At 48.1% G+C, this 15,643-nt stretch overlaps 1 protein-coding gene across 4 annotated transcripts in view; it reads left to right on the plus strand.

The window, feature by feature from the left end:
* Positions 1-607: 607 nt before the first annotated feature.
* Positions 608-15,643, plus strand: part of MECOM (MDS1 and EVI1 complex locus) — a 330,408-nt gene continuing 315,372 nt past the window's right edge. For 3 of the 4 annotated variants that reach the window (XM_086843339.1, XM_086843341.1, XM_086843342.1), the window contains exon 1: positions 608-842. In XM_086843339.1, coding sequence (XP_086699465.1) covers positions 806-842 — 37 coding nt within the window. In that variant the 5' untranslated portion in view covers positions 608-805. The remainder of the gene's footprint in view (positions 843-15,643) is intronic. The other variant, XM_086843340.1, reaches the window with a different exon arrangement.

A 15,643-nucleotide genomic window follows, 5' to 3' on the forward strand; every position in this document is an offset into this window, starting at 1 on the left:
ATTGATTCATATCTCGGACACAGCCATCCCCTAAAGGAGTTCCCAATTTCTGCGCGCTCCCTCTTTGATTGGCAAACCCTGTAATTAAAACAGATTAGAGCGGTCCATGTTACTGTTTTTAAAACGCTTTTTTTCTGCCCAGCCGGTGGTGGCTGAGCAGAGTTCAAGGTGGCGAAAAAGTGTGCGCGCCGGGAAAGTGTACGATTTCATGGTACGCATACATAATAAAACATGTAATCAAATTATATCTCTCTGCCTATATATGCGGAAAGATCTACGGTAATCGCTGCCGGGTGAGAATAAACTATTTAAACGTTGCAAAAATTCCAGAACACTATTGATATCCCATTAAAAAAAAAAAAAAAAGGCATAAAAAAGAGGTGTCGCTTCTCCCCCCAGCCCGTGCCCCGCGGGAGCGCGGCTCTCCCCCGCTGTGACCCCTCCCGGCTGCGCGGTGGCGGAGCCCGGAGGAGGCTGCGAGCCTCGTCCCGGCCCGTCCCGGCCCCGGTGCCGGCTGTCAGGGTCCCCACCGGCGGTGATGGATCGCTGCAAACTTTTTTTTGGCGGCGCTGAAATGTTGAAGAGCGGGGGGGAGCCGCCCGTGCGCATGTGCGAAGGTGTCCAAACTGACAATGCTGGAGAGATAGCGAGCCGGGATTGAGAGAAAGGGAGAGTGTGTGTGCGGGAGAGGGAGAGGAGAGAGGGAGAGGGGGACCGAAAAAGGAGGAAAAGCTCCTGGAGGAAAAAAAATAAAAAGCCCCCCCCACCCCAAGCCCACGCCAGCATCGGCCGCGGGACTGGCAGCATGCGATCCAAGGGCAGGGCGAGGAAGCTGGCCGCAAGTAGGTGCAATACCCCTTTCTCTTGGCTTTTCACCCTCCCTCTCTGCCATGTTGCATAGACATGTCTGGTGCGGCGCGGAGCTCGCAGGCAACCTGCAGCATCCCCTCGCAGCCTCCCGGCCCGGCTCGGCTCGGTCCGGCTCGGCTCGGCCCGGCTCGGCTCGGCCCGGCTCGGCTCGGCCCGGCTCGGCTCGGCTCGGCCCGGCTCGGCTCGGCTCGGCCCGGCTCGGCGGAGGCGCCGGGGACCGGGCCGGGGGCTGCGGCGGCCGGAGCCGGGCCGGGGGCTGCGGCGGCCGGCGGGAGGTGGGGAAGGAGTTGAGGAAAAGTTCAGTGGCGAGCGCTGGAAGTTGCTGCCGCCGCCGGGGGCTGGAGTGGGGGGGGGTCGGGGAAGGGGGGGTGCGAGAGGCTCCGGGCCCTATAGTGGGCGCTGTGGGCTGTGGCAGGGCCGGGGGCCGCGGGGAGGGGGGGCGAGCGCGGAGGGGCAGCGGCGGCTCCGCGGGGGAGGCGGCGAGCCCCGGGCTCAGGCAGCCGGAGCGGAGCTACCGGGCACCCCCGGGCCGTGCCCGCGGGCTGGAGCCCAAGAGCGGCTCCTCCCGCAGCGGAGCGGAGCGCGGTGTGCGGGGTGTGCGGGATGTGTAGGATGTGCGGGGTGTGCGGGATGTGTAGGATGTGCGGGGTGTGCGAGACAGGCGCGGGGTGTGCGGGGTGTGAGGGGTGTGAGGGGTGTGCGGAGTGTGCAGGGTGTGCGGGATGTGCGGGATGTGCAGGATATGAGGGATGTGCGGGATGTGCGGGATGTGCGGGATGTGCGGGATGTGCGGGATGTGTAGGATGTGCAGGATATGCGGGATGTGCAGGATATGCGGGATGAGCGGGATGTGCGGGATGTGCAGGGTGTATAGGATATGCGGGATGTGCGGGATGTGCGGGTTGTGCGGGATGTGCGGGATGTGCGGGATGTGCGGGATATGCGGGATGTGCAGGGTGTGTAGGATGAGCGGGATGTGCGGGATGTGCAGGGTGTGCAGGATATGCGGGATGTGCGGGATGAGCGGGATGTGTAGGATGTGCAGGATATGCGGGATGAGCGGGATGTGCAGGATGTGTAGGATGAGCGGGATGTGCGGGACGTGCAGGGTGTGCAGGATATGCGGGATGTGCGGGATGTGCGGGATGTGTAGGATGTGCAGGATATGCGGGATGAGAGGGATGTGCGGGGCCGGGATGCCCCGCGCGGTCCGGCGGGGGACGGCGGGGCCGCCGGGCAGCACCGAGCGCTTCCCAGCCCGCTGGAGTCACCCCCGAAAAGTTGATGTAAATGTTGTAATTTCAGGCGCTTTTCCAGCAGTTTTTTTACACAGTTTGGCCGCCCGAAGGTCTGTGTTCCGCGAGGCGAGGGCTCGGCCGTCCACACGCAAAGCCCGACTTACTTAATTATTTGTCTTACGCTCACCCCATCTGTTTCTCCTTTATGATAGGGATCTCTGCTTTTAACTGCTGCAGTGTTGGGGCTCCTTTATATATATATATTTATTATTTATTTTTTTTTAAATGAGGGATTCAACAACAAAACTTCGCCAGTTTTCGCGTCCTATTTTCAAAGCAACTGATGTCTTTATTTTCTCTGACACATCTGGGCAAGTTTCATTTGATATCCATGGCGATGGCAAGTCACGTTCCCGAGTGAAAAAGAAAATGGGCAGGAGAAAAAAAAGTCAGATGAAATGTTGCATAAGTTGCGTGACGTAAAAAGCAGATGCTTATTTACTCTTTATTTGTGAAGGGGCGAAAAATAGAGAAGCGTGGAAAAGGGGAAGTGAAAGATGTCTCTGGATCATCATCAGCTTTTCTGTGAACCTGAACAACAGCAGCAACCTGCGTTTGATTAGGTGATCTTAAAGTGGATCATCCAGCGCCCTCAATTTGAAAACATACATATTTTTAAATCTCAAGGTTTCTACCCCTGCTTTGGAGCTAATTACGGGGAAAAATAATCTCCCATCCCCGACAAAATCCGTCAGGTTTCCTCGCCTTTCCCCTGCTTTGCTCGCTGAGCAGCGATTCAGGGCTGCTGCTCCTGCTCCGGCTCCAGCTCCGCGGGCGAGATCCGATCCACGGCAAACTTTGCGCGTCTTGCAGCAGCAGCAGCAGCACTTTCCCCTCCTAGACAGATGTGTTGCATTAAATAATCCTTCGGTTACAATCGACTCATAAAGGAAATCATATTTAGAAAGCCGGGATTTATTTCTTTTTTGTGTTCCGAAAAGCTGCTTCTTTCCCCCCCGAAGAGAGTCTCAGTTTCATGGCAAGTGGAAGGAGGGTTGGAGACGACCTCTTTAATTTAGTCGTTTGAGAGAAGAAGGTTTTAGCTTTTCAGTTCTTTCTGTCTGGGTTAGGAATAGGAAAATATTTTGCAGCCTTTACCCTTTTTACGTGGAAAAAGGCACAGATCGGGATAAAGCGCATTTCTTGTATTATTTCACTTTTACTGCTTTATACATGAAACAAAAAAATCGCCCCGATTGCGTGACGGTCGCCAATACACAGGGAAGCTTTTCCCTCTTAATTAAGGGAGAGTACCTGAAGGGTATTTTCTTGACCTCAGTGTAAAACTGCTAAAAAAATAATTTTGAGGTTTTGCCCCCCGACCTAAAAAAAAAAAAAAAAAAAAAAAAAGAAAAGAAAAGAAAAATAATTTGGAAGAAACAAAAAGAGCCACGCGGGGAATAGCCAGTGAATTTTTAAATGCCCAGCTGTAAAAATAAGGTAAAACACACGCTGAAGTCGCTGTGGCCCCACGCTCTCGGGAGGCAGCGGGCTGCGGGGAGCGGTGCGGGATGCGGGGAGGCTGCACCTGCGGGGGCATCGCCGCTCCCGGGGCATCCCCGCTCCCGGGGCATCCCCGCTCCCGGGGCATCCCCGCTCCCGGGACATCGCCGCTCCCGGGGCATCGCCTCTCCCGGGACATCCCCGCTCCCGGGGCATCGCCGCTCCCGGGGCATCACTGCTCCCGGGCCATCCCCGCTCCCGGGCCATCCCCGCTCCCGGGGCATCCCCGCTCCCGGGGCATCGCCGCTCCCGGGCCATCCCCGCTCCCGGGCCATCCCCGCTCCCGGGGCATCCCCGCTCCCGGGGCATCGCCTCTCCCGGGACATCGCCGCTCCCGGGCCATCCCCGCTCCCGGGCCATCCCCGCTCCCGGGGCAGCTGCTTTTCCACCCGGCTGGGTTTGTGCCCGCCCGGAGAAAGCGGAGCCCCGAATTACCCCCGCCCAGCACGGGCCGCCGCAGCCCTGCAGCCGGCCCGGGGTAGCCCCAGCCACCCAGCAGCCTCATAAAGAGACAGAAGGTGATCAGATTAGGGGAACACACGTGAATAAGGAGGCACTTGTTACTTTTACACTTTATCGCCACTTTTTTACAGGCAATTTAGTGCAGTCAAGGTAGATCCAGATCCCTCTAACCATCTGAGATAGTAACATAGCACTTTCCTAAGTTTCAGCAGGTTTTCCTGCGCCTGTAATTTGCCTCAGTCTAGTACTTAAAAGGCTTGATTGAAAAACAGAGCCGGCGAGTTTATTTGCCTGTTTAAGACTGTCCGGGAATTTGTTTTCGAGCAGGGAGATGTTTGCCGTGTCCCGGCTGTTTATTTGCCATCGCTTTGCCATCGCCTCCGCCGCGGGCACGGCTGCCGATGGCCCGGGCCCGGCGAGGGGCGGCAGCGCGGCCGGCCGGCGGTGCCGCTGTCCCTCTGTCCCTCTGTCCCTCGGTCCCTCTGTCCTTCTGTCCCTCGGTCCCTCGCACCCCGCCCCGCCCGGCCCGGCCCGGCCGCTGCTGCCGCCGGTCGGCACCGCCCCGGCACCGGGCTCGGCTCGGCTCGGCTCGGCTCGGCCCGGCTCGGCTCGGCCCGGCTCGGCTCGGCTCGGCTCGGCTCGGCTCGGCCCGGCCCGGTTGTCCCCGGCTGTCCCCGGGCGGCTCCCGCGCGGGCACGGGGGCTGCGGGGACGGGCCAGACAATCCCATTATATGCCGGGCATATTTTCACCCGGAGCCTCATTAACCCTTTTCGGGGCGGAGAGCGCGTGTGGCTTTTCTCTCCCTCTTTCTGCCTTTCCGTCCTTCCTTCTCTCCTCCTCTGCTTTTTCCTTTTCTTTTCTTTTCTTTTCTTTTTTTCTTTTCTTTTCTTTTCTTTTCTTTTCTTTTCTTTTCTTTTCTTTTCTTTTCTTTTCTTTTCTTTTCTTTTCTTTTCTTTTCTTTTCTTTTCTTTTCTTTTCTTTTCTTTTCTTTTCTTTTCTTTTCTTTTCTTTTCTTTTCTTTCTTTTCTTTTTTCCTTTTCCTTTTCCTTTTCCTTTTCCTTTTCCTTTTCCTTTTCCTTTTCCTTTTCCTTTTCCTTTTCCTTTTCCTTTTCCTTTTCCTTTTCCTTTTCCTTTTCCTTTTCCTTTTCCTTTTCCTTTTCCTTTTCCCCTTTCTTTTCCTTTCTTTTCCTTTCTTTTCCTTTCTTTTCCTTTATTTTTCTTTTCTTTTCCTTTCTTTTCCTTTCTTTTCCTTTCTCTCCTCCCTTTTTTTCCTTCCTTCCTTTTTTTTTTTTTTCCCCCTCTCCCCACTTTCTATCCTTCTCTCTTACTCAGGGCCAACAGCCACCCCTGAATTTGGGACCAAGTTTGCAGCGCAGGGCTGAGCTCTGCGGTGCCTCCCGGCTGCTCCCCGGGCAAAAAGAGAAAGGACACAAAGGAAAAGGACGGTCCAAAAGACGAGCTCGTTATTAATACAGCCCCGCTTGTAAATGAAAAATGTAACCCTTGTTAATTAACGCTGTTTACACGGGGTACAAGGAACTTAAGAAATGTTTCTACAAAGGGGAAGGAACTGTTTACAAAACTCTTTCAAAAGTGTGACATATTGCTGCAGTTCCAGCACTAAAAAGCCAAACACACTTACATGCCTTTGAAGTTGGCTGGCTGAGGCAACATTATTTGACTCGGATTCAGATATTGCTTGTGGGTATAACTAATGGCTTTTACCTAGTTAGTGGGCTGGGAGGGGCGAGGGCCTGGGCGCCGTGGCCATTGGGTCCCTCTGGAGAGCTGGGGCTGGCTCCCTGCCAGCTCTGTACAATGTCAACATTGAATATTTGAATTCCCAGACTCTATTTAACAACTTTCTAAATAAATAAACTCATTGTGTGTCTGTGTTTAAAATTATTTCACCTCTTTCATGAAAGCTACAGCATCTTATTACACCGGCCTCTCAGGCTGCTTTTCCCCCTTTTCTTTCTAAACACAAACAGAGCCGAGCACTTTTGTTTGGGTTCTTTTGGTTTTTTTTGGTTTTTTTTTCGTTTTCACTGTCTCCTATCTCTCCCTCTCCATTTTCTGTCTGTCTTCTTGCAAAGCACGAGTGGCAGCTGCTTGGCCATCCCAGCAGGTCCTCAGTGGGACAGCTCTGTGCACCCTGTTATCTAATCATAACTAAAACCAAAGCCAGGTTCACCAAGTCGGTTAAATATTAATCATTTCTAAAAGGAGGCCCAAGTGAGTGCCATTGCTGCAGCAGTGCCCTGTACATACTCAATCATTTTGGCTGCCCTACCCTAGGCAGGCTCCAGGGACAGCTTTCATTGTTGTTTCCATAAATGGCTATTAGTGTTCATATTCACCTATTCTCCTACTTATTTAAGTGCACCTAAGTGTGGATGTGGCTGTGCTTATGGAGATGTGTGCGCACATGTGTGTTCAGAACATGCTTTTCTGCTTATGCCATGGAGATATATTTATTTATGTGCATAGTACTTATGTCTGTGCATGCACAAACAGAGCAGGTAAACCCATGTGACATTTGTAATTGTAATTAATGTATGTGCAGTGTATAATTTAGAGACAGACTGGGGTATGCACAGGTTCCTGGGGTGCTTGTAGTCCTGACACAAATATCTGTACACCCACAAAGGCTCTGAAACGTTCTGGATGCATGTGGGGAGCACAGTTCTGATATGCAGCAGCCTGGGTGTTGCTCCCTGGGATGCTTCCCAAATACAATAATTGTGTGCTTCCGTGGCAGGAATATCTATTGTAAAATATTTATTGCCTTCCCATGGAAGTAAAGGTGGCTGGGAAGAGAAGATGTTTCTGCCTGTCCTGGGGAGCACAGCTCCCTGATAAAGCTGCTGAAGAAGAATTTGGGATGAATTTTCTGCCAGGACAGGTATGTGGTGGAAGAAAGAAAGTGTTGGTGGTTGCTCCAGCCCGAGGTGGATGAGGAAAGGGCAGTGGGGAAGCAGATGGAGTTTTGTAAATCTCAGCTAATGAAACCTTGTCCACAGAAATTGCCTTGCTTTGCAGTAAACCACTTTTTAAACAAATGTGCTTTAGCTTTGGAAGGGCTTGTTCAGACACTTAGGTTTCCAACCAAGAATTCATAATATTTGTTTATTTAAAATTTAACTAGGTTTGCTGTCATTTTTGGAGCAAGTCAGTGTTCTTTTGCTGTAATTTAATACAATCAGTTTTACATCAGTTTAGTTAGGCAAGAAGTGGTTTATGAAGAGCAGAAAGAGGTTTAATCCCACATGATTTTCAACCTAGCAGATGCAAGTGTCATGTTATTCAGTAGACAGAGCTAGAGCTGGACAAATGCAGACTAGAAATGCAGTTTATGTTTTAAGTAGTGAAAGTCTTTAACCAGTAAAACTGTTTACTGAGAGCTGGGTGGGTTTCAACATCAGTGGAATTCCTTTGTCTTAATTAAGGTTGGCTGTTTTTCTAAAAAGATATGAGCTAATCCAAACAGGAATTAATTTAGGGAATTCCTGTAGCCTGTGTTATACAGGGGTAGCAGACCAGACCACTCTTCCTGATTTTATAATCTGTGCACCCAGTTAAAGCAGTGCAGTTTCATATGGAGACATAAGCTCAAGGCTGGGATCACAGGAATGCACTTAAAAACTAAATGGTCATTAAAAAGCCCATGTTCAGCTCCAACAACACAGAACCAACATCTGGCTCCAAGTGTTTCCCATCCTCAGCACTGCTTACCTGGATCCCAGGCACCCTCAGAAGTGCCCAGGTCTGAGGGCAAAGGCAGTGATGGCTTTTTCAAAGATGGAAAGGAGGAACAGGGTGTAGGAGCTGAGGTTTGGATACAGAGAACAAGGTCTGGGCTCAGCAGTTTGATCACTGCTCTGTGATGGATTTTCAGGGGGTTTCTGCCGTGTTTCTGTGCAACAGGTTACTGCTGCAGCTCTTAACACCCAGGCAGGACCAGCAGAGATCATGATACAGCCCAGTGAGTGTCAGGAAGCACTTCCAGGACTCCTTTTCTGCAGGAGCTGCAGGAGGGAGGTGTTTGCTGGTAGAGAAACAGAAAGGTGGGGAAGGGGATGGAGAAGTGGATGTTGTCCCCAGGACCCTGTCTCTTTGCACTGCCATTTTAAATAAAAAAAATCAAAATGCTCAGGGTATAAGGAAACCCTGTATGATCACTCACTGACTTTATGTTCCCTCCCTTTTGTTCACATTTCCAGGCTGTGCCGAGGCATTGCCTTCTCCAGTGCTGCTGGAAGAAAGGGCAGCCACGGATAGGTGTGGGAGGAGGGAAGCTAGCCTGCAATGAATATTGTATTTGGTGCTAAATATGCAACAAAGAGAAAGAAATGTGAGTTAATCCAGCAATAAGAGTTAGGAAGTGAAATGCATTTCATTTTATTTCAGGGTTTAATGCTGTGGTCTGTTTCGGTGAAGCATTATCTTTTAAACTGGGATACACGCAACGACATAACCCCCATTACCTTGAGGGAATGTCAGAGTTTGATCTCTGAATAAAGGAAATTCAGAGTTAAGGCTGAAATGTACCACATGGCCTCCAAGTCCCAGGAACAACAGGAGGCAAGGAAGTAGCTAAAGCTATGGGCTGCACTTTAAAATGAGTCCAGCAACTACCAAGCCGCCAGTGCTTACTGCAGATCCGCAGCACGGCTTGAGCTGGGATTTGTGTTGACTAGAGAGAGAGATCTGTGATGATCTTGTGTATTTTTTGGAATTCTTGGCTGATCTGTGATGAGCATGAGAGTTTTATGGTGGAAGGATAGCGGTTCTGGGCTTAATTTATGCAACAGAAGCACTCTTGTCTCCTTTGACACCGATAGCTTTTGTTTAGAAAATCTTATATTGGAGCAAAATTTTGGTTCAGGAAAGAAATATACCCAAGTTACAGCTTTATTCCTTTTCTGAAGAATTGCTTATATGTCTGAATGGGTGCACTACATTTTAGCCCTGTTTAAACTCCAAACTAAATTTAAATTGCCTGTAAAATAATCCACAGAATGGAAACTGCCACACAATCGTAGCCCTTGCTCCCTGACCCAAACCCATATTCCATTGCAAAGCAGTGCGCTGCTCTGTTCCGTGATTACAGTAAGTTAGAAACCAGAAGAGCAAGACTTCTATGAATACGTTATTTTTGGCAATTGCATCACCAATTATGTATAAAATTTCAAAAAATATGGGTTCTGCCAGTTAGATCTCTGAGAGGGATACAGAAAATGAAAGCTTTGAGACTGCTGTAACATCATACTATTTTGTCTATTAGATATCATTAGATTACCAGAATACTGAGACCTTCGTATCAACCAGCCTAACAAAAATTTCCCAGGTGGTTTAAATTAAAAAATTAGCCATAAATATATTTTGTATAATGTAATTTATTATGGATGTTTATTGTGTGCAGTGGGAAAATGTTTGGTTTCGGATGATCTTACCGTGTAACATGTGCCCTACTGAAACTGTTTATACTGAGACAGCCTGGAAAAGCCCCAGTTTAATTCTGAGACTGGCTGGGCTACATGCTCTGAAAGCCACAGGAAGGCAGAGTCCTTCCCCTGGAAAGCCAAAGGGGCAACAGCATCTTGTGTGGGACATGTGCAGTATAAAACTAGGCAGTGGGGGAAAGCTGAGTGGCAGAGAAAGCTGAAGCCTGGCTCAGGGCAGTGTTGTTTTATAGGGAAAACGGGACAGAAATGATAGCAGCTTGCAGCAAATCCTGTTATACCAGGATGGGAGGCTCACTGGTGTCTGAGGGATACTTTTCTCCCACACCCCGTGTTTTATCAGGCCTCCTTTTGTTTCAGCTGGGTGTGGTGAGCAGGGCTTTGCACCGATGCCCACCCATGGCTCTAGATTTGCCCTTCTGCAGCACGGAGAGGGGGTTAAGCCGGCCTGAGGGACCCAGGGATGCTGTGATGGACACATCCACCCTCTGCTGGGATGCTGCAGCAGGGAGCTGATGGCTTCAGGAGAAAGATCTCCCGCCTCCTCTCCTGCTCTTTTGCACAAAGTCCACAGGCTGGCAAGGGTGAAATCATTCCACAGTTTAAAAAAAAACAAACCCTCAAAAACTTCCCCCCCTGCCCCAAGCTCCTTCACACATGTATTAACACCAAACTGGCAAAGCCAATGGAAAAGGATTTTGCGTTTTGGCAGCAGAGCTGGCTCAGAGCTCACTGCGGGCCTTATCCCAAACCCACTGGAGCTGAAGGAGCTTGTACCGACTTCAATGGGCCTTGGACTGGGTCTGGCTGGGAGGAATCTGCTTCCCTTCATCCTTGGGGGCGGGGGGGTTATCAGCAGCTTTTGCTCTGTGGTGAGCCCCAACATGTGATGCTGTAACAGATACCTGGATTTACATCAGTCTAAGTGAATTAGGTTGGCCCTATAATCTGGCCTCATTTAAGAGCCGTTTTAGCCATTAGGATGAAATATGAACACTGCTGATGGGGGGACTGTGGTGACTCTGAATCCCTGTTTCCCACCGTGCCCCATCTTTCCCATGGGTTGAGGACCTCTGAGGGCTGTGTTGGTCACTTGGGGGGTGTGGGAGGGGTCCAGCCCCCCTGCCTTGCACTGCAGGGCTCTCCATTATGAGGACTGTGGTTCTCCAAATAGCCTGAATTTGTACCTTCTGAACAAATAGTTCTGCTGCTAAAAGTACCTGGCTCCTCCAGTAAGCGCTCCATTTATTGCCTCCCGATTTCATCTCAGGCAAACAGAAGGTATGTGAGAGACAAGCACCAACTGCTGGAAAAAAATCACCCCAAACATGTCTAAAGCACAGCTTGAGTCACTGGTGGTGCCTATATTTTTGATTTAAAAACCATTTAACATTTTCAGCGTTTGACAGAAATGATTAACCTTCCCCTCTTGAAAACTCTTTGCGATTTGAACTTACCGTGGCACGTTTTATTTACTTGCACCTTGGTGAGGAATTAAGCAATGCTTTTGGTGAGTTTTAGTCTTTCCCATTCTCTCTGTGGCTCTGTATAAAGGAAAAAAAAAAAAAAAAAGAAATATGTTGTTTGAAATAATTTTGAAGTGATGTTTCTATTTTACTTTTTTTAGGCTCTTGATGTATTTTTGGCTACAGGGACTGGCATGGAGCATTGGTCTAAGAATATACAACACTGAAAAGCAAAGTGATATCAGCTGTATCTGAGCTAACTGCACTGCTTTATGGTTTTGCTGTTTCACTGTTACTGTTCCATGATAATGATGATTTACAGCAGTAATGAAGACTTCTTAATTGTAAAATATAAACAGCATGAGATGTTTGTCCTGATTCTTATAGTTCATATAAAAAGCAATATTTCAGTAGTCACTGGCTGCCTGAGAAAATGCTATTAAGCAGCTATTCTCTGCCTGAATAATTACTGTCCAGGAGTTTGTGTTTCCTAATAAAGTCAAGGTAACTGAGAAATGAAGAAATGATGCACTAGGTCACTCCAGATGATGCAGATCAGAGAGATCTGAGTGAATAAACCTGTGCAGTGTCTTTAAAATCAGTGACCAGCCTCAGAATGAGAGAAAAGGTGAAATTATCTCTACTGTACCAATGCCCTGAGTGAAAACTGAGCTGAGACAGGGCCAGAAGGGGTGGTGCAGAGCCAGACCCAGGCTGGGATGCAGCAAACCTTCCCAGCTGGGGCTTCTACCGTGCACCAAGCTGAAGGATCAGTCATGGACCAAACACAGAAGATTTATTTCCAACCTGACATTGTTATTTATTATGACTTGAATTAAAACAGCAACCACAGAATGCAGCCAGGACTGGGTGCCTGTTGTGCTGAGCTCTGTGCAAACACGGGCAGCCCGCACAGAGCTTAGGCCCTGAGAAATGCAGATTAAACTTGGGGCCTGCTGCCCTACACGTGCAATTACAGCATCACTGGAGGCAGTAATAAAGTCCTGAGGAGAAATGGATGCTTTAAGGAAAATCCACAGAGTCAGGACTCCATGGCTTGCACACGGGTGGATGTGCTTCAGCTTTAATCACACCACCCCTTTCCCCCTACCAGCAAATGGCCCCCCTGGCTCTGTTTTAGCCAACCCTATTAGTCTTGGCCGTGTCCATAATCTTGGGTGATCAAGCTGCATTAAGTTATGAGTATCCTTGCAGCATCACCTGCTTGCTTTCAAAGAAAATAGCCCTGAGATTCTCAGGGAAGGAAGAAGGCAGTGCCGGCAGGTAATCCAGCCCTATAAAATCCCTGGGTTGTGGTTCCAGCCCGCTTTCCACTCGGGCGCTGCGAGAGGGACCTGAGCAGTGTGGCTGGCAAGACCCAGCAACCAAAAAGTCCCTCAAGCCTATAAGGTTTATTAAGGTTCTTTTTAAGTCCCTGCCAATAAAAAGGGTCCACACAACCTCTGAGTGAGGCTCCGTAAGCTCAGTTTTATGTTCGGATAATTTGGAGCCAAACCGTCACAGAGTTCACATAGCGAAATACCCCATGGAGCATCGCAAACTGCGAAGAAAATATATCAAGGAAAAACAGGACTGATAATTTTATGGTTTTCCTTGAAGTTAAGCAGTAAAATGAGCTTTATTTAGCAATTTCCAGACTTCTGATTGCAATTTTGTTACCAGCATAACGGTTTTCGATATAATGATTTGTAAATAGGGAGAAACGTTAGAAGCCAAGGTGCTACAGCGCTTGGATCTGCTGTGGGAAGCAGTGCCACACACTCCAGGGTCCCAGAATGGATCAGACCACTGGGCAGGACATGGCAGCAGCACTCAGCTCTGCTGTGGAAGGCTGCAGGTTGAGCCCAGCGTGGCTGGATAGCCCTTGGAAGGGATAGTCCTTTAAATAAACAGGAATAGTTTGACCCAGGTCCAGGGCTGAGCGACATACACTTATTTTTGGAGGGCGAAGCATTTCTAATTTAAAATACATTTAAGAGCCCTGGTTTTTACAGGTGAGGCGATCATCACAATCTCCAGGCTCATTTTCTAAGCCAAACTATTAAAATCACCTGTCCCTCTGTCTTTTGGCTGTGTGTAAACCTAGGTACAGAACTCACGAGAGAAACCTCCACTATGTTTGCTCCTTACACAATAACTATTTTACACTTGGCATGGCTCATCTTTTAAAAATCTATTTTACAATGTAATAATTCACACCCACTTCTCTTTGGGAAGTCATTTATAGATGGGAAATTAAACATGGCTGGGCACTGGAGGGAGTACTGCTGATACATGCAACAGCTCAAAATGTTGAGGGAAGTTGTTATGGATATGGGAGAAGATGCTATCTTGACCTTGGCAGATTGTTTATTAGACACTAAATCACAGACATTTCTTCTTCCAGTTCTAACTGGTCCAAGGACTCAGATATAACCTTAAAAGCCCTTTCTGGGGTTTTAAACAGAATTTAGACCTCATTGGTGCTCAGTACTATTTATGCAGCTTGAGTGAAACAAGGGAATGCAGAGACCACTGTAGGGAGAAAAAAAAGGTCAAGAAACTAGAGAAAAAAAAAAAAAAGGAATATTCATTCCAATGACCTTATTTCCTTTTCATATGTTGCACTTGCTGGTGGCACAGAGCAGAGAGAATAAGAAAATATTTGATGTCTTTTTACCCACTTTGCTTGTGCACCTTGTGCATACTGCAGCCGTCACACTCATCCTGCCAATGCTCCTAGAAAGAAGGGCTGTGTCTCACTGTCAGCAGCAAAGGTCACACTGGAAATAAGCTGGAGGTGACCAGAGAGGAGGCAGGAATGGTGGGGGAAGAGGACTGGGAAATGGGACATGTCTGATGGATTGCTGTCAGACCCTTGAGCAGAAGGAGGTAAAAACATCAGCTCTGCTGGCACCATTCTGCACAGGGGCATTTGTTTTAAGAGATGATTGGTGCTTTCCTTATACTCAATAGGCCCTGAATATGCTGTTCTCCTGTTTTTCTCACCTTCCCCAGTGCTATACAAGTTATATACAAACATATATAAATATATTTGTGCAGGATCTCAGTGAGCTAACCTGGCTAAATCACTTCTGTGCATCTCGACCTCCTTCTTAGTCTCCCATTTCAGAGGCTCAGTGTAAATTAAGGTGCTGCCCTTACTCTTCAGGTCCACATATTCCCTCTGTGTTCCTGCTGCAGAAACAGCTCTGCTCCGTGGGTCGGTGAGGATCCAGCTGAAGCCTGCGAGGGCTGGAGGGAGCAGTGTTGCTTTAGGCTCCCTGCCTGAGCAGTGACATATCAGAAGTAATAAATCTGAGCCTGAGCTGATGTCTAACAGCATCAGAGAGTGGGCTGGAAGGCTGAACTCCTGCAAAAATGAGAGCAAGGAATTTAACAGCATTAAAAAAAGAGGTTAAGGGAAGAACAAAAAAGGAAAGGAAATAAAAGTGATATGAATGGCTAGAAAAACAGCTATGTCCAAATATTAACCTCTACTGCTGTATTTTGACACTGGGCTGAGTTAATAGAAGTACATGGCTAATACACATTAGCTGGAAGAAGGTAGCTAATTTCAGAAAGGATCTGGATCAACTTAACGTGAAAATGTATTAGCAGAAGATATTTTATGTATGTCCAAATCTGCCAATAGCTTGAAGACATATTCTGCATGAGGCTAGCAAGAGAAAGTATGTTTTGCTGGTGGGGTTTTCAGCCAAACTCTCTCGTTCCTGGGCCTTCTTATCCCTTTCTTGTCCAAGACGCCTTTTCCTCAATCATCAGAGGAGCAGGAGCAGACAGAACTTTTCCCCAGCCTGTACCTTCTGTCAGCTGCAGGAGCCTCACAGACAGCACTGGCTCGAAGGGTTTTTTTACTCTTAGAACATTAGGGGAGCAGCCCCAGAGCACAGGAGCTAAACTGGTGTAAAACTGGTGTGAGAGCAGAGCCCACTTTGGCAGGGGATGGACTCAGTGCTGGCTGCTCCTCCTGGGATCCATCCAGAGGAGGAGAAAGCAGACACAGGGCAATCTTCACTCTGTCAAAGTCTTTAGTGTCTAACACTTAGAAATGGAAAATAGTTTCAGTTTTTTAAAATAAGGAACTTTTTTTCTCCTTTTTGTATTTCAGCATGTCCTTGGGGTTTGAATTCTTCCATAGGTATCATTTATTTCACAGTAAAGAATCGTGGTGAGACAGCCCAGGCTTTAATTTCTGGGAATATCTTTATAGGCTTGTTTTTGTGGCTATATAACAACATTATGTTATCTATCCATCTCTCATTCCACTTCCTGATATACAGAATTATCAGGACTACCCATCAGTCACTTTTGTGTTTTCTAGCCCTTGGTGCTATAACAGTTTTTAAGATATTTTTCCAGTATTTCAGCTACACTGGTCTTGGTGATTATTAAAAATTTATATAATACCCTTAAAAACTCTGTTGAGATGTGCAACACCATCTGAGGAAAAGTAAATTTTAGACTGGAGTTATATCATTACTGGTTTCCTGAATGTTCGAGGGAAGAACATTCAGAAAAAGTTAAACCTAAAGGCAGTTAACTAAGGTATATTT

Source organism: Cyanistes caeruleus, chromosome 10 (assembly GCF_971803275.1).
Source record: "Cyanistes caeruleus chromosome 10, bCyaCae1.hap1.1, whole genome shotgun sequence".
Taxonomy (NCBI): Eukaryota; Metazoa; Chordata; class Aves; order Passeriformes; family Paridae; genus Cyanistes; species Cyanistes caeruleus.